The sequence below is a fragment of the Conger conger genome, chromosome 11, assembly GCF_963514075.1.
Source record: "Conger conger chromosome 11, fConCon1.1, whole genome shotgun sequence".
Lineage (NCBI taxonomy): Eukaryota > Metazoa > Chordata > Actinopteri > Anguilliformes > Congridae > Conger > Conger conger.
Genome location: NC_083770.1, coordinates 13,678,701 through 13,698,400, shown reverse-complemented (window position 1 = coordinate 13,698,400; position 19,700 = coordinate 13,678,701). Strand labels below are relative to the sequence as shown.

Here is a 19,700-nt window from a genome sequence, read left to right as displayed (position 1 = left end):
TCACCAAGTAACCCAGAGAAAGCCTGAGATGATATTGTAACATATTTCCGTTCGTTGAGTCAGGCTCCCGTTTGGTAACTCGGGGTGCAGAAACCCGACCTTCTGCTCCATGGCTTTGTAAATCAGCTCTTTGAAAATGGCTTAAAAAAGAAGAAGTTTGAATCGCACAGCTGACAAGGTCTCTCTGCCGTGCCCCTACTGAGGTCTTCCTGCCCGGCCTGCCACAGGCCTCTCACCATCCAGGGTGTTCGATGACCTGGGGCCTGTATCACAATGCAGGATTACTGACTTAGCTGGATAACCACACTGAGTAACACCCAGAACCCCACTCCCAAATCTGGAACATGGACTGAAGTGAAATGGCCTGTTCCGGGTTTTAGTCGTGCAGTTATCTGGCTAACCTGCTTTGCGATACAGGCCCCAGCTTGGAACGCAGTGGTTTGGTGGTTTGGGGAAAGGATGGCTGAGTCCCATCTTTTCCTCCAAACACACACTCTACTGGGGATGGGCATGTTCAGTTTTTTCATGTTGCGGTTAACTGGCGAATCGATTAACCAGTTAAACTTTAGAACCCTGGTAATAGGCTGTACAAGTAGGGTTCAATAGGCTGGACCACAGACAAAACAATACAATTCAGTATAAGCACATTCGATATGTTACTGCACAACAGGGGCATCATTTCAGGAAAAACTTGGGGAAGACAAAAATTACTTGAATTTCATTCAAATTAATTGATGGTTGCACAAAAGACAACAGGCACTAGCTGAGGAATGGCACAGAACAACAGCTTGGCTACTGGTAGACATAGTTGCCTAGTATCAGGCTACGTGACTTGTTTTTTTTGAAAGTGATGAAAGGGAAGTCACAGGTTTGTGGTTTTCAGCTGGTTTTAAGAAATATGGTCGCCTTTATTTTGTTTAACAAAATTAAGAGGCATGTGTCCTTATTGTCTAATCATACAAGCTGTGCAATATGCTCTTTTCTGGTTGAATCACACTCGGGTTTAACTTTCATTTAGAGGATCGCTATCATTTTCGTTTATCTAGAGATTTGTAATGATGCTTTTGCTGCGCATTATATGTATATAGTATATTATAGGCAAACTAAGTTTGATTCTGCATATTTTACAGCAAGGTTTTTGAAGATTATCCTATTCAAAATGTTGCCATGACCTACTCTGCTATGTTTTGGAGTTGGTGGTGCCGCAATGTTAATTTGGCTGTTCTGAAATTCTATGACCCCACTGCTGTAGGCTACCCCAACTTCAATCAAAATATAGAATGTTTTTATAAATGTTCTTATAAAAGTTAAGATAATTATAATGCTGTAATGTGGGATAAAAAAATAATAAAAAAACGTTTCAGACATTGGCTGTTTCGGTTAAGTGCCCATCCCTACACTGTATATACACACACACACACACACACACACACACACACACATACACACACATACACACACACACACACACACACACACACACACACATACACACACATACACACACACACACACACATGCACACTATGTGTGTGGGTGTATGGAGTGTCTCTGTAGAGCATGGCTACTTGTGCTGCAGTCTAGATTGAGGGAGGCTGGGAGCTGATTGAATTATACCTGGGTTTGATGTACTGGGGAAACTGGCTGAGAGAGTTTCCCCAATACATATTTCCCCCACCCCCCCGTGCCTGGAGAAATAAAGTTTAGAAAGCAGAAATACAGCAGAGTCATCACTGAATGGTCTGATTGTTTGTTTCATATCCGATGGAAAAAGGAAATGTGCTACTTTTTAAAGGTCCTATAAAAACAAACGTTCTTCTTTGTTTTTGGTTTTTCTGGATTGGCTGCTGTTGTACTCCCAATTCTGCTTAATTGTTGGAATTCCAGCGTATTTAACCACAGCAAGAGGTCCCTAAGATATATGGATGCATGCTAGCATACTGCTGGCTGTGTGTGTGTGTGTGTGTGTGTGTGTGTGTGTGCATCTGTGTGTGTGTGTGTGCGTGCATGTGTCTGTGTGTGTGTGTGTGTGTGTGTGCACATGTGTGCATCTGTGTGTGTGTGCGTGCGTGCATGTTTCTGTGTGTGTGTGTGTGTGTGTGTGTGTGTGTGTGTATGTGTGCGTGCATGTGTATGTGCGTGCGCGTGCGTGTGTGTGTGGTAGCTAGCATAAGTACAGAGCTGCGTTGTGTAAAAGCGGCATGGCCAGCCATGGCCAGCCGTGGGTAAATCAGGGTCAGTCGCTGCTCCGCGGGGCAGCGGTTGCCGTAGCTCCCGGGTGGGGTATTGCGTTCGTGTCCCTCGTCTCGGTGGGGTCAGGCGGTCTGTCTGTTTTGGGAAACCAGAGCACGTCGAGCAAACGAGCGGTCTCTTCCAGCACTCCGTCCGTCTGCCCCCTAACCCCCTAACCCTCTGACTCCACCCCCCCCCCCCCAGCCTCCTGGCTGACTGCGGAAGGTCTCTCCGCCTCCCCCCTCCTGGGAGTCTCTCCCAGAAGTGCCAGATGTATGACTGAGCTGCACACTCAGGGTAAACACTCTCCTCTGCCAGGACAGCAGGGTGGTCTCCCGGCCCCTCCCTCCCTCCCTCCCTCCCTCCCTCCCCTCTTCCTTCTCCCTTTCCCTGGCTCTGCGGGCGGGGGGGAGGGAGAGCATAGTAGTTTTACTGTTATTCCTGTTTTGGATCTCTTCGTGGATTAGCGCTGCAGACTGGCTGAGTCCTGGTCCTAAAGCTGAACTGTGCAGAAAACCTTGGCATTTTTTAACACTTTATCATCTTAACACTTTTACACAGATCTAACAGTTTTGTTGTTGTGATTTTCTTTTTAAGGAAGCATATGGCTGAGTGTGGAGTGGAGATTTATAAACAGGACTGTATGAGAGGGGAGGTTTATATACAGGACAGATTGTCCAATAAGAACAGAATGCAGTGGATGATGTCCAAACAAGTCAGTCAGTGTGTGCTGTGATCAGTAAATGGCATGTCCCAATTAAGCAGTTTGTGTGCGTGGTTCTTCAAACAGAGAACGAAGTTTAACACCCCAGCTGTCAGTCCCAGAAAGAAAACTAAGTGCAAATGTAACACAGATTAAGTGTAATGAACATGTTGCAACAACCTAGTTAGCATGCTAACCGAAATGCTAATGCTAACACCAAAGAAAACCTAACAATAGCATGCTAGCAGTAATGCTCATTGCAATGCTGCCTATTACTAAGACTATAACCATACAAAAGCATATATAATGTTAGCTTCTAATGCTATTGCTAATGCTAAACAACATTACGTCATTAGTGAATGAACTAATGCAAGCAGCATTGCTTACAGATCACAAAATAGTTACACTGCCAACAATGAGTACAAAATATTAAATACTTACAATTTGCTGCAAGCACAACACACAGTAACTGAAGAAAAACGTATGCAATCTGCAGAGAGAAACAGCACATGTACCAAGCACATAAACACAACTGTCCTTGGGGTCCTTATCATGTCCAGGGCTCACCTGGGTACTCCATAGGTGGCTAGTGATGTGCTTGACTAAAATAACAGTGAATGCTGAGGCACCATGGAAAATTACTAAGGGAAGGAGCTGGCCTTTTGAACAGTTACTGAAATATGTTGTAATCATTCCCTTTTGCGGTGATTGTCATAGGCTCATGTTTAAAAGTGTTGGTGCTCTTCCAGTGCCGGTTTTGACAGTTGAGTGGGGTTGTGATATGGACATAGTTAGTTTTTTGGTCTGCTCTCGAGTGATAACATAGGCGTCTGCTTGTGTGCGTGCTGAAAGGCAAACTGACAAACTGACAAACTGACAAATTGACATTCCTCAAAATGCTTTGCTAAGAGCGGAAGAGAAAAGCGCCATTTGGTCTCACTTTGAATTTATTTTCTAAAATATGCTTTTCTAAACGTAAACTTTGCGACACTGAGCGAACATATTCCAACAGCACTGGAACTTATAAGATTTGACATCTCGACAGTGACACATTCACATCGTATTTTGCCTGTTTTTATTTTATAGATTATTTGTCTTTTTTAAAGATTCAGTGAAACGCCTTATCATTGTATCTCTTAGTGCATTTGAAGCTGTCTGCTCTGTACTACCCATCATATGGTGCCTTTCTGTGATTTCCCTGACTTATACTGGCCACAGTATGGCTGTGTGGCTGCTTTTGAATCTTTGTCTTTAAAAGCACATCTTGACTATAGTTGAGGTAGCATATTGGTTTAAACAGGAATCCAGCAAATGTAGACCTTTAAACGTATCAACATTTTTTTTTCTACTTGTGTAACCTTTTGTTGATTTGGCCATGTGAGGGAGGTGAGTGTGGCTATGCCAAGGGGGATCTCCGAATAATGAGAGCACTCTGCTGGTAATGCCACCATATCCTGCTATCCTATAGTGAGTCCATACTGCTGTCCTTATAATGGGAGACCGCCTCTCCTGTCCTGTACTAGTGAGACACCGTGCTGCTGTCCTGATAGTGGGAGACCACAGTACTGTCTTATAATATATTAAGAGACCACACTGTTGTGCTGATGGTAAGAGACCGCACTGTTGTGCTGATGGTAAGAGACCACACTGTTGTCCTGATGGTAAGAGGCCACACTGTTGTGCTGATGGTAAGAGACCACACTGTTGTCCTGATGGTAAGAGACCACACTGTTGTCCTGATGGTAAGAGACCACGCTGTTGTGCTGATGGTAAGAGACCACACTGTTGTGCTGATGGTAAGAGACCGCGCTGTTGTGCTGATGGTAAGAGACCGCGCTGTTGTGCTGATGGTAAGAGACCACGCTGTTGTGCTGATGGTAAGGGACCACGCTGTTGTGCTGATGGTAAGAGACCACGCTGTTGTGCTGATGGTAAGAGACCGCACTGTTGTGCTGATGGTAAGAGACCACGCTGTTGTGCTGATGGTAAGAGACCACGCTGTTGTGCTGATGGTAAGAGACCGCACTGTTGGCCAGGCATAGTAAGAGATCTGGGGTGGTGAGACCTTGCTTCCGTGCTCTCCTACCATAATATTGTGTAAGACCACTCTGTTGACCTGTGGAAACCAGTTGCTGTAGCAGCAATTAGGAGGTGGAGAATGCGGTCTCGTGTGGTTGTTTTATTTATTAGACTTCATTTTTAATGGGCAGGTTGACTGAGCATTGCATGCTCTTGTGCAGAAATGCCCCGTAAATGTCCTGACCTGCATGACTTTCTATTGCGAGAGGAACCTGCAGTACCTGGAGGAACCCCACGCGGGCACAGGGAGAACATGCAAACACACGGAAAGGCCCTGGCCAACAGCTGCTGTTGCTGTTGCTGCTGTTGTTGTTGTTGCCCAGTGTCCTCTGTGTGTGATGAGGTGATATGAGCAGCATGTACGAACCGCAGCGCATACGAACCACAACGCGTACGAACCACAACGCGTACGAACCGCAGCGCGTCTAGTCTCCGACCTGCTACAGGAAAGGCCTGTCGCACACACGGGAATGGAGGAGGGGGGGGAGGGGGGTAAAAAAAGAAAGCTACTGTTTCAAATCTGTTGAAACAAAATCTTGTCTCTATCCCATAAACCCCCCTTCCAGCCCACACCCCTCCACCTCCGCCCCCCCTCTTCTTTTTTTGTTGTTTCTCACACCAATTGATTTATCATTTCGCTCGACGGCCGAACGCTGGAGCGCGAGTGCAGTCGGACCGCCCCCTCCCCCCCCCACACCCTCAACCAAAAAACCTCCACCCCCCAACCCCCCAGTTTTCTTCTTCTTCTTCTTCTTCTTCTTTGTTGCTGGCAGAGCCCAGTTGACTTGAATAGGGTTTTTTGGGGGGAAAGAGGGAGCTGAATGAAGCCAGCAACGTGGAAAAATCAGCCCATTGAGGCCTGGCTGAATGCACATCCCGGCCTCGCATGCAGCAGACTGCTAAATATCCCCATTTTTCGCTGTGCCGGGCCGGACAGGTGATTAGCATAATTAGGAGGGAGCGAGCCATACATATGGTAATGCAGGGGGGGTGGGCTGACAGCTGGGGTGTTAAACTTGTGTCAGGGGTCGGCGGGGGCTGTGGGGGGGGGGGGGGGGGGGTGTCACAGCTGTGGGTCAGAGTCTGTTCTCTGCGCCCGCCAAACCCTCCATGCACACACACACTTTCACACACGTGCACAGACACACACACACACACTTTCACACGCACGCTCACTTTCACACACGTGCACAGACACACACACACACACACACACACACATACTTTCACAAACATTCACTTTCACACACATGTGCACACACACTCACTTTCACACACACTTGCATACACACCCACGTGCACACACACTCACTTCCACACACACTTGCATACACACCCACGTGCACACACAGACACACACACAGTCACACATGCACACATGTGCACGCACACACACGTACACACACACAACACACCCCCAGTTACTGAAAGATAGAGATGAGGGTGCTGAATTTGACTTTTGATTGACAGCTCTCTGTCCCAATGAGCAGTGTGTGTGTGTGTGTGTGTGTGTGTGTGTGTGTGTGTGTGTGTGTGTGTCTGTCTGTCTGTCTGTCTGTGTGTGGTGAACACACTCATGTGGGGGGGGGTTATGTGGAATTTAGGCCTTTTAAATTTCTTAACTGGTAAAAAAAAAAAAAAAAATGTTAAAAAAACAAGAAGTTTCGTGGTCGATTTTCGACCAGTTAGCGATAACTTTGCTCTTTAATCCGGCATGGGTGCCTTGTGATTGACAGCCTTTTGACAGGAAGGAAGCAGGTGGGAGGGGCCTGGATATAGGGAGAGAAGGAAGGAGGGATACAGAGAGAAGTGAAGTAGGTTGCGGATGGAGAGGGGATGGAGAGAGCGATAGAGGAGGGGAGAGAGGAGGAGTTATCTGGAGTCCACACGGGCCTCTGGGCCTGGGGTGGGACTTCCGTTTGACTGCAGGGGGTCTCTCTGAATCGAGGCCTAATCCAGCTAATCCTGAATACAACACATCCCCGCAGCCCCCAGCGAAGTGTGCTACCCTGGGGCTGAGTCCTGCCTGCCTGGCATGGTCTCCTGGTCCCTCCTGGGCTTTTTTGGGCTCGTCCCGTCCTCTTCTCCTCTCAGTGGCTCCAGCTACCAGCTCTCTGGGGAGGTGTTGTGGGGAATAAAAGCCTCAGTCACAGTCACATCTGTGTCCTCGTAAAATTCTGTGAGTGTGTGTGTGTGTGTACACGTGTGTATTTGTCTGTACACGTGTGTGTTCATGTGTGTATTTGGGTCTGTACAAATGTAAATGCGTTTGTGTGTATTTCTGTGTGTTTATAAATTAAAATATTTGTGTATATGTCTATTATAAGTGCGTGTATGTGTGTGTGTATTTATGTGCGTTTGTATAGTCCTGTATATGTGTGTTATAAATGTAATTGTGTGTATTTGTGTGTGTGTGCAATGCAGAAATATGAGTGTCTGTATACATGTGGGCATTTGTGTGTGTGTTTTTGTGGGCGCAGGGGTTAATGTTACGCAACAGAGCAGAATCTCCCCGGGGGGGCTGAAATCATCCCCACCCCCCCCCACCCCCCCACCCCCGCACAGAAAAATCTGTGTGATTTCTATGATCAGTGATTGGTCTACGGATCTGTTATACTGTATTGGCTAAGGCTGGGTGCAGCTGGTCACCTCATGATACAATGCGTGTCACGATACAAGGGTCCCAATATGACGTATCGCAATAGTGGATTTCGGTATATCTGTGGCAGTGGGTCATTTTCATGGGGATACATTACATCAAGACTCAATACAGTAGTATGCTAAAATGTGGCCACCCCTGGTCAAAAATCCTTTTACATTTAATATCCAAGTGAACAGAAGTGAACCTGACCTCTAAATGGTTAAACATGACACATTTGTTAAAATTTTAAAGCAAGATTACTTTTTATTTTAATTATTTACAGTTTCAAAATAAAAATAAAAAAGGAAAAAGGTGCAGAAGTTTGGGAACCCTGTCTGTTAGTACTTGTTGTAACTCCTCCTCGGGCAACTATAACAGCTTGTAAACGCTTCCTGTAGCCAGCTAAGAGTCTTTCAATTCTCACTTTTCCCCCATTCTTCCCCATTTTCCCCAACACCGCTAGCTCCGAAATATTCTTCAGCCTCCTTGCATGTACGGCATGTTTCAGATCTCTCCAGAGATTTTCAATAATATTCACGTCTGTGGACTGTGGTGTCTATTTCAAAACCTTCATCCATCTTCCCTGGAGGTACTTCATGGTTGATTTCGAGGTATGCTTTGGTTCATTGTCTTGCTGGAATACCCAACCTCTCCAACTTCAATGTCTGGACTGAACTTTGAACATTAGCCTCTAGAATTTAATGATATTTGGTGGAATCCATTGACAATGTTTCCTGCGGCCCCAGCTGCCACACAACCCCAAAGCATAATGGATCCACCTCCATGCTTCGCAGTTGGAAAGGTCTTCTCTAAAAAGTCTTCACCTTTTTTTCTCCAAACATGCCTTCTTTGGTGGTGGCCAAAAAGTTACATTTTGGTCCATACACATTGTTCCAAAAGGCTTCAGGCTTTTCAGTGTTTTCTTTTGCATACTTCAGATGCTTAATTTTGTGTTGAGGTCGTTTTTTCTTGTAACTCTGCCATGTAGGCCTTTGTTGTTTAAAGTGCATTGTATTGTTATCCTGTGAACAGCTAGACCTGTGTTTGCTACTCTTTTTTTTGTGGCGTTTTTGCAGTGAAGTGTGGGTGTCTTCTGAGCATTCTATCTGAAATCTTTCTTGGTCTTCCAGATCCTAAAAGGTTCCCAAACCTTTGCACAGGGCCAATTTCCTGTTCCTTTTTTTAATAGTTTATAAACAGTAAAAAATTTAAATAAAAAGCTTTAAAATTTGCAGAAAGGTCTCATGTACTCTGTACCATTTAGAGTTCAGGTTTTCTTTCGATCACATACAGATTCATTGTAAACCAGGGGTGCCCAAATTTTTGCAACCCACTGTGACCTAGAGTGCATACAGTATAACAATTGTTCTATTAACATGATAGCTGGTGACAAATATTTTTTCTTTGTGACCATTGAGACCTGTCTTGACTTTGTAAACAGAAAGCAGATAAAACTGGGTTGTTTGGCGGAAACGATTTAATTGTGAAAAGTGACGTTAGCAGAGAGGCCGCTATTTTCATCCCTCTGTTTAAAGCTGGGGCGGAGGAGGTCGCTCAGGCTTTGGGACTGGCGCCAGCAGTCAGTGGGGTTTTTAATGGCCGGAGCCGTTCACCACCAATAAGGCTGAGTTTGGCAGCGCCAGGGTGTACTTGGTTTGGAGGTGATTAAATATTTCGTGAAATTTTTGTGGAGCAAATAAATAAGCGTGATCTATTTGTTCTACCAGTTATTTTATAATCACATTAAAGAATGTGTAGCCTGTAACGCAGGGATGGGCAACTCTAGTCCCAGAGGGCCGGTGTGTATGCAGGACTAACTCTAGTCCCAGAGGGCCGGTGTGTATGCAGGACTAACTCTAGTCCCAGAGGGCCGGTGTGTATGCAGGACTAACTCTAGTCCCAGAGGGCCGGTGTGTATGCAGGACTAACTCTAGTCCCGGAGGGCCGGTGTGTATGCAGGACTAACTCTAGTCCCAGAGGGCCGGTGTGTATGCAGGACTAACTCTAGTCCCAGAGGGCCGGTGTGTATGCCGGACTAACTCTAGTCCCAGAGGGCCGGTGTGTATGCAGGACTAACTCTAGTCCCAGAGGGCCGGTGTGTATGCAGGTTTAACTCTAGTCCCAGAGGGCCGGTGTGTATGCAGGATTTTGCTGCCACCAGTTATCCTGGCTCAATCAGCTAATTAGCCATGTGCAACATAACCGATTCACTGGTGAATTGGACCACATTAAAACGCTACAAGACAAGAACATTTATATCAGCGGTTTATATGACGGGATGTGGCTAAAAAAGACATCATGTAAATGATTGGGCTAATTAAATAATTAAGAGCAGAAGTTAGTCTGAAATCCAGGAACAGATATGGCCCACCTCACCTATCCCTGCTATAATGTGTGTGTGCCTGTAGGGGGGGGTCAGGTAAGGGAAGGTGTGATTTACACAGCCTCTGCTGTTAAAATGGTGACCTCAGGTAAAACCATGTCACCCAACTGAACCTGGTCACCGTATCCAGTAGGGCTGTCAAGAAATAATTTCACATACAGTAATTTGTATGTCAAAAAACGAGGAACATCAGCATTAGAAAGTGTAAACAAACAGCGGCCTATTTTCATTGGCCTGGTTTCAAACCTTTTTTACCTGCTGGGCACGTCCGTCCTCATGCTCGTGACATCTGGCTGGCGTGGTATAAATGTCTTCCTCTGTGGTAGCTGTTTGTTTTACAGAGGAGCCAAACGGCAATGAAGCTGCAGCATCATGACCGTCAGAAAGGAGATCTCGCTGGGTAATGTTTGGAAAGTTGTTTGGGTTCTCGGCAGCCGATGGGAAGATTCAGTTGGACGCAGTAGTTTGCAGAATTTGAAAACGGGAACTTAAATATCAGACGACAACCGAGCAGCAGCCTGTAGCGTAGTGGCTAAGGTACGTAGCTGGGACCCAGAAGGCTGATGGTGTAGCCACGATAAGATCTACGCAGCTATTGGGCCCTTAACCCCACACTGCTCCCTTGGTGTTGTACTTCCTAAGTAAATCTTCCACCAAAAATGGCTAAAATTTATTTCATGGGGGGGGGTTTCTGGGCGGTGGCATTCTGACAGTGCTGCCCGGTGTTGAGCTTAAACAGGAAGTGCCCCAGAATCAGAGGTCCACCCGGCTCCATTAACACAGGAAATTGTGAGGGGGGACCGGAGGGGGGGGGGAGTAAAGCGGAGGAATGTTCTGGAAAGGGGTGCTGTGACAGCATCCCGTTGTTGTTGCTGTTGTCTGGGCCGGAGGTTCAGTCTGCAGAAACCGTGAACTTAACGTTTACATGAAATCATCCAACCAGCCCTGTTGATAGTCAAAGGAAACCTCTATCTCTCTCTATTTCTTTCTCTCTCTCGCTCTCTCTCTCACTCACGTGCACACACACATGCACACAAACACATACTCAGACCCAGCCTACCCCCAGGAAGAAGTGTAGTTTTCTTGTATAAGCTGTTTGTGATTGTGTTGTCTGGCTGAGCTGTGGATGTGTACATCTACTCCTTTGCTGATGTGACACTCGCAGTGTAAATAAGTGCCATAGGCCTAATGGTCTTTTCAGCGTTTGGTTGAGGGCACATTATTTTCTGAAAGGGCACTTGCTGTGTAGCCTCTTATCATACCTATGAGCCTGGCCTGGCTGTCATAGAATTCTGCCCAAATTCCTGCAATGGGCTTCGCTAATAAACCACTGTTCCTTTACTCTTGACAAATTGTGTCTTCCATTGGTGGGTCTCCATTTGGGCGTGACGATTGAAGCCAATTCCGCAGGTAACCAATAACATGATGCTGGCTAAAACTTGCAGCTTTTTCTTTTTTTTGAGTAAACCAAACTAAAATATTTCAAACTGTAACTAGCGTTACTTGCTGCGTTGCTTGTTCCGCTGTCTCTCCTGACATGAGCTATGATCAATTTACCGTGGCAGCTGCGTCAGTTCTCTGGACGAGAGCGCCCGTCGAGTAATTACATTACCAACGTTTCGCCTGTCTTTGCGGCTTGGCGAAAGCTGTACGATTCCGTGAGAGAGGTCGCATCGTTTCAGCGCTTCGTCGAGGAACACTAACAATCAGACGAGCCGGCCGCCCCACAAGCTTTATTTTTCTAAAATGTTTATATACAAAAACGCGGGGAAAGGGAAAGGCTTGTTAGTGTTTGTTTCAGCCCGTAAATTTGTGACGTTCGGGCCTGTTTGGAGTGTAAATTGAGACGGGCTGCAGCCGGTGGGAAGCGGGGAGAAGCGCGGAGTCTGGTTAGCTTGAAGCTGTTATTAATGATGGATATTATAAACATGCCGGAGAAAGCGGGATCACATGGGAATGCTTTTTAGGATCCAGAAAAAAAGAAATCAAGAGTATTTCCATAATGCTTGTGGACACAGGGAGCCACCCCCCCCCGCCCCCCCCCCCCCTCGACACACACGCACGAAAAGAACCCCCCCTGTTTTTAGTCTGCCTGGGTGGTCCCACAGACAGAATAGCATGCCTGTTTTCAACTTTAATAAGATTACAATTGTCCAAAAATATTCAACCAATGTCCGTTTCATGAATCGGGACACAATTGTGAAATTGGATTAAGGCATGTAAAATGTAACAGTTTTTTTCTCTACAAAGGAACATGGCAAAGATGAAAGTTGTGGAACATGGGACACAGGAATGGGGAATGGGGGGGGGGGGGGGGGTGATGGAGGGAGGTTTGGTTCCCAGGCCTGTAACCTACAGAAGCTGCCCCAAAGAAACCATGCTCCCACTCAGAAATTTCACATGTAAACCGAACATGAAGCGGCTGGAAGACGCATTTTATTCTTCTTTAGTTTATGTAAATATGTCTCGCGGTTCATGTTTGAAAAGGGAAAAATCAGTGAGTTTTTAATGTTGTGCACAGTAGAAGTGATGGATTAAATGTGATTTGGAAATGGAGGGGGGGCTAGCCAGCTCTAGCATGTGTCTGTCTGGGAGGTCTGGCTCACAGGCCAAACGGGAAACCGTTCCCTGGAACTGGAATATGCCATTGGAATTTTACGCTGGGATATCTTATTGGAATGTTGTGTTTGAGCTGCATCTGAAAGTTCAGACTTTGACTTTATTTCATCAGAATATATATACGTAAAAACATACAGAATATTAGAATGACAGTGTTTCACCATTGTCATTTTGATGATGTCAGTGAAAAGGAATACAACATCCGCCATTACATCTCCCACATAGGCTACAGAGCGGTGCTGGTGCTGGTGCCAGTTCTGCATCGCCGTGCAGTCCGGGTTGGGTAACAGGCCATGGGGCCCATTCACACACTGAAACGGTGCCTCAACAGTGATAAACCTCTCAACAGTCCCGGAGAATACGCTCTTATCTTTCCATCTGCCAATACAGTTTCATACTGAATGAGAGGCCACTGGTTCTGTAATGATGAAAATAATTCCATACCTTTTATATAGTGTTTTTCTTAAAATTGAAAGTGCTTTTTACAGCAATAAGACGGGAAACTTGCCTCAGCCACCACCAATGCGTAGCACCCACCTTGGTGATCCAGGGTGGCCATTTTGTGGCAGAATGCTCACCTACATAAGCGAGGGAGAGAACCATCTATACATGAACAATGGCATGATTACTTGACTGGTTGTGAATTTAGCCATTACATCATCTACTAGTTGCGTTAAGAGTCCTGCGACCTTAAATGCCCGCAGTGAGTCAAGAAGTTGGTTTAACATCTCCTCCAAGTGACGCCATCTCTGATTGCGGCAACCCCATCACTGCCCCATGGTTTATTTGACCAGAGTGAACATCAGCCCCTACTAGCCAACCAACTCCACTTCCCCACAGCAACTAAGTTTCCCTGGAGGTCTCCCATCCAAGTACTGATCAAGCCCACACCTGCTTAGCTTCAGCCATTCAGCAGAAGCAGGGTACATGGTGGTATGGCAGCCTTTTAAATTTGTGTCCGATATTTACTTAACATTGCGAGCAATGGGTCACACTTCGCAGTAAGGTTACATGAATTAGCAACAATGAATCACGTACAAATGCATTAAAAAAGCTGTAAAGTTTAACTTCTCAGTAGTTAGTATAAAAACGACTTTAGTTAATGCCAGTTCATGTAACCTTATTGTAAAGTGTTGCAGAGAACCTAAACACTTTTCTCGTCGGGTGTGATACGCTGACCTGTCTCTGCTCACTTAATGAGAAGGCTGGACCTGTGTTGTTCATTATTATTCTGTTCTTGGACGTGCATGGTCATGGTCTGTATGTTTTGTCGGACACAGTTGCGGGTTTGATGGTAACAAACCGATAAGGCTACGTGAATTGGCATCAACTAATTTAGTTATTAATTAGAACTAACTACTGGGAAGTTAAGCTTTGTGTATGCATTTGTACATCATTAATTCATGTTAGCAACTGCATTAGTTATTGCCAAGTCACAATGGAATGAAAATAAAAAACAGTTACCTGTATTTGCTAAGGGTTAACTTATCAGGTTATGCTATTGTTTGCTGAAGTACGAATATGAATGTAATCAATAACATTAATTAGGAGTTAACAAATAAAATAACTAATGAAAAAAACTAATTTCATGCTTAATGAATGTATTTGTAAATCAGTTCCAAGGTTTTATCGCCATTCTGTACAGTTTTCAGATATTAAGCTTTAAAGCTTTCACGTCCTAACACAGCAAAACTTAAATGCGTGGCCGTTCTTCATCGATCAAAATGACAGACACACTAAAAGTACTCTTAATGTACGATATCAAAATCCTATCAAATTGCCCAATAAACAGCATATTTATGACAGTAAACACATGTTTGTCAAGAAAATTCAGTCCGACAGTACCTTATAATTCTACGGTCTGGATTTGTGAATGGTATTTTGTGTACCCTTATTGTAAAGTGTGAAGGGTTTGATTCCCCGCTGGGGTACTGCCCTTGAGCATAGGCACTAAACCTGAACTGTCTCAGTTCAGTATCCAGCTGAGTAAATGGCATGTTTGGAAAGAATGTAGGCTGTGCGGGGCAAATAAACCTCAGCTAACTGAAATGCAGGCTAATTAACCTGGGTTGTGGTTTTCAATGAGGGCACACATTTGCATTGTAATTCCAATGTTTTCCATTACTGCTGTATTATGTGTTCATTGTTTAAATGGGTTTACATTTTTGTTCTGCTCCATCATATACAGTCCTTTGTCTCGAATGCAGTCAAATTTTATTGGTTAAGCCTCCTAAAGAAAATCTAATCTTTTCACCATGAAAAAAGGCCAGGAAGGCCTGGAAATGTCCAAGAAACGCCTCACGTGTAAATGTGCATGTATGCAGCATGCTGAAACACATGTTACTATATTCTGTGGCCTGACAATTGGGACAAGAAAAAATATGTGAACACCGCCGTCACTTTTAGGTGTGAGCAGTATTAAGTCACACTCATCGTCATGGCGATTTCAGCAGGGGTGAAAATTATGTCACACTCATTGTCATGGCGATTTCAGCAGGGGTGAAAATTATGTCACACTCATCGTCATGGCGATTTCAGCAGAGGTGAACATTATGTCACACTCATTGTCATGGCAATTTCAGCAGGAGTGAGCAGTATTATGTCATGTTCATCATGGCAATTTCAGCAGGTGCACTGGTTTGTGTTTTCACCATAAAATAAGCAACCAATTCAAACCCATGAAACAAGGAGTGGTGAGTTAACTAAGTAATCAACTGCTTTCATTGATTCATTAAGTGCTGAGTGACTACGAAAGCCAACACATTCTGCGGCTCTCCGGATCCAGGGTTTCCGACCCCGGGCCCTACATAATATTTGGGGTTGGGCTCCAGGGTGTGACTATTGCATGAGAGGGTTTGCCTTCGAGGATGAAGAGATCTCTGTTTAAAATGGTAAATGGTTGGCATTTATATAGCGCCTTTATCCAAAGCGCTGTACAATTGATGCTTCTCATTCACCCATTCATACACACACTCACACACCAACGGTGATTGGCTGCCATGCAAGGCGCCGACCAGCTCGTCAGGAGCATTCCAACGGTGATTGGCTGCCATGCAAGGCGCCGACCAGCTCGTCAGGAGCATTTAGGGGTTAGGTGTCTTGCTCAGGGACACTGACACACCCAGGGTGGGGGATCGAACCGGCAACCCTCCGACTGCCAGACGACTGCTCTTACTGCCTGAGCCATGTCGCGGGAGGGGTTTGTGAGTGAGTGTGTCCAGCTGTCAGATGCTAGCTGCTCTCGGTGATCCCTGTGCACGTGTCCTGCTCAGTTATGATAACACGAGAAGGCATGTAATGCCACTCCCATGCCATTTTCATGTGTACATTGTGTTCAGCCCAGTGGCATGTACTGCCATTTTAAATAGCAGTCTGGACATGGTCCTGAGGTTTTATCCAGCAGAGCAAGGCTGCTCTCGCCCTGAGCTGCATGCTTTGTGAGGGCACCGCTCCCAAGATATCTCTTTGAGTTTAGTTGAGTTTGGAGAGATTAAGTTTGTGTAGTTTGGGGAGTTTGGGTTGACTTGATTATGACCAGATTGTGACCTTGAGTTGAGTTGAGTTTAGAGAGTTTGTATTGAGTTGAGTATGAAGAGTTTGTGTTGAGTTGATTTTGGAGAGTTATCTCTCAGTGGGGGGCAGGGTAAATAGGGAGCTGCAGTACACCAGGCAGCAGATGGGGACGGAGGCCATGTTTGTGTGTGTGTGTGTGTGTGTGTGTGTAACGTGTGTATAATGTGTGTGTGTGTGTGTGTAATGTGTGTGTATAACGTGTGTGTTCTCTCTCAGTGGGGGGCAGGGTAAATAGGGAGCTGCAGTACACCAGGCAGCAGATGGGGGAGGAGGCCATGTTCAGCCCGCAGCTCATGATCCAGACCCCCCGAGAGGAGGGAGCCAACATCCTCACTGTGGAGGCGCTACGGCAACACCTAGACTCCGCCCTCAGGGCCAGCAGAGTGCAAGTTTACTTGTACAACAGGTGAGAAAACTACCTTACCTTTCTACAGGTGAGAGAACTACCTTACCTTTCTAACAGGTAAGAGAACTCCCTTACCTGTCTAACAGGTGAGAGAACTACCTTACCTTTCTAACAGGTGAGAGAACTCCCTTACCTGTCTAACAGGTGAGAAAACTACCTTACCTTTCTAACAGGTGAGAGAACTCCCTTACCTGTCTAACAGGTGAGAGAACTACCTTACCTTTCTAACAGGTGAGAGAACTACCTTACCTTCCTAGCATCTGAGAGATACCTTTACGTGTATGACAGGTGAGAGAACTACCTTACCTTTCTAGCAGGTGAGAGATACCTTTACCCGTGACCGATGAGAGTGAGTTCACCTCTGTAACAGGTGGATGAACACATTAACCTACACTACGGTGTCAAAAACTACATACCTTTTATAGGTACATGTAAAAACTTGAAATGCTTCCAAAAAGCACCTGTGTAAATGATGCATTACTTTACTTGAGTATGAGGTCAGGACCTCTACCTATAAAAGGTATGTAGAGGCTTACCTTTTATAAGAGTTGAGAATGGAGGTTTACTTGTATACTTTATGGAAGTATATAGCTTGGTATCATGTTTTTTCTGCTAGGTACAGTAGATGTGAAACGTTAACCCTGGTTCATGTGAATTTCTCTCTTTCCAGACAGTGGAATTTGGAACATTTATGCTACAAGTCAGGAGAGCTGGTGACGGAGGCGAACGTCATGGGTCAGGTGAACTGATTGGAATTGATTTATCGGCATTCATGAAGAGAAAGAGCACAAGATGGAGGAACAGAATACCTGAGTGATTTCCCTTGTGTCATTTCAGATCATCGAAAAGTTATATCCGTGTTTAATTATCAGCCCTTTGGACTGCTTCTGGGAAGGCGCGAAACTCCACTCAGGAATGTTCTATCTTCCGTAAGTAGGCGTTCTTTCTTTGTATGGTATAAGAAATGTAAAGCAAATTGTTATAAATTTAAGTTGAAGGCTCTCTGCTTTCTGTCTGTTCTGAAAGCATGGTCTCATACTGTACTTTTGAGTTGTTCCGAGTCTGATAAACTACTGGGATTTTAACATTCCAGCAGCGTGAGTTTATCTGTTGAAGAAACTCCTCACTGAATTTTGCTCTAACTTAATGTTTTATTTTAAAACCATACTTTTTATCTAGTTCTTGTGTGTGTGTGCATGCCTGAATGTGTGTATGTGTTTGTGTGCTTGCCTGTGTGTGCCTGCCTGTGTGTGTGAGTGCATGTGTGCGTGCGTGTCTGTGTGTGTGCGTGCGTGCGTGTGCGTGCGTGCGTGCGTGCGTGCGTGCGTGCGTGCGTGCGTGCGTGCGTGTCTGTGTGCGTGTCTGTGTGTGTGTCTGTGTGCGTGCCTGTGTGTGTGTGTGTGTATGTGTGTATGTGTGTGTGTGTATGTGTGTATGTGTATGTGTATGTGTATGTGTGTGTATGTGTGTGTGTGTGCGTGTGTGTGTGTGTGTGTGCCTCTGCATGTGTGTGTGTATGTATGTGTGTGTCTGTGTGTGTGTGCCTGTGTATGTGTGTGTGCGTGTGTGTGCGTGTATGTGCGTGTATGTGCGAGTGTGTGTGCGTGTGTGTGTGTGTGTGTGTGTGTGTGTGTGTTACACACCGCTGGCTCCATTGTAACAGCAGTGCCTGGCTGCTGAATAGCCCTGCTGCAGGTTTACGGCGCACTAATGCAGACCAGAGCTGCTCTCCCAGCACACAGAAAATAAGCACTTCACTCTGTTCTGCTTGGGAGGCCCAGAATAAAGGCTCAAGCCTGGTTAAGCACATACAATGTGGCCTGAACCACAGAGGGGCAGCCTGCACTGTGAAGGGCGATGAGAGAAAGAGAGAGGGGGGGAGGAGAGAGAAAGAGCGCTGTGTCGAGAGAGGTTTAGAGGGGACAGAAACGTGTATATGCTTCTTTCTTCCCTTTTTCCTCCACAGGATTTAGCCATGTGACCATTATCTGCTGTAGATTCTGCCCTCTTGCTCTGGAGACACTGCCGTGCTTTTAAATAAGGCGCCTTAAATTGGAGAGAGAGACAGAGAGAGAGACAGAGAGAGAGAGAGAGAGAGAGCGAGACTAAGAGTGAGAGAGACTGAGAGAGAGACTGAGAGAGAGACAGAGAGAGACAGAGAGAGACAGAGATAGAGAGACAGAGAGACAGAGAGAGAGAGAGAGAGACTGAGAGAGAGAAACAGAGAGAGAGACTGAGATAGAGAGACAGCGAGAGAGAGAGAGACTGAGATAGAGAGAGAGACTGAGATAGAGAGACAGAGAGAAAGAGTAACCCTCTTTCACCGCCAGAATGACACTAAACGTGCGGGTGTGTGGTTTGGGGAGTGGGAGAGGAGGATGGCCGTGTGAATCAGTTCATCTGGTTAAAGGGAGACTCCATGCAGGCTCACCCTCCCTCTCACGAGGCCGTGAATCAGGCCTCTGCAGGCGGACTGAAAAGAGCGCCGTGTTTAATCCTGTAAGACCAGCTCTTACAGCTTCATACCAGACCCTGCCCAGGTCTGCTCGCTGTGAAATCCACCCGTGCGTCGACTATGTCATTATTTTGGATTCAAATACTGTTCTGTGCTCGGTTAATCTTGCCTGGTACAGTTGAACCAACCAAGAGGACCAGAAGGCGGGGTTTGCACTTTTTGAGAGTATTTCATAGGTTCCAATAGAATAGACAAGCTCAGTAAAGCATAGAAGAGTATTTGAATCTGGAACAACGACGTATTTGACCCAGGTCTGACAGGTAGACATCACAATAAGCAGCTTTTGTACAAGTTCATATCATGAGCAGAGCTTTGTATAAGAAATATTCACATATTTAAATGCTTAGGATGTGCCTAGCAACATAACGTACCAATGAGAACAGGCCATTCAGCCCTGCAATGCTCGCCTTTTCCTACCACAAAAGTGTGCCTACTGCTTAGTTTACCTGAAAGCTAGATACTGTTTTAACTCCGTATCAAGCCTGGTCTTGAAAACCCCCAGCGTTTCTGCCTCTAATAAAGATCTACTTACAGCTTAAAAATACACTT

General features: G+C 45.6%; 1 protein-coding gene across 4 annotated transcripts in view; it reads left to right on the top strand.

The window, feature by feature from the left end:
* Positions 1 to 19,700, top strand: part of ptch1 (patched 1) — a 66,346-nt gene that overhangs the window by 10,242 nt on the left and 36,404 nt on the right. For all 4 annotated transcript variants that reach the window (XM_061260719.1, XM_061260720.1, XM_061260718.1 and 1 more), the window contains exons 3-5: positions 16,447 to 16,636; positions 17,307 to 17,376; positions 17,474 to 17,565. In XM_061260719.1, coding sequence (XP_061116703.1) covers positions 16,447 to 16,636; positions 17,307 to 17,376; positions 17,474 to 17,565 — 352 coding nt within the window. The remainder of the gene's footprint in view (positions 1 to 16,446; positions 16,637 to 17,306; positions 17,377 to 17,473; positions 17,566 to 19,700) is intronic.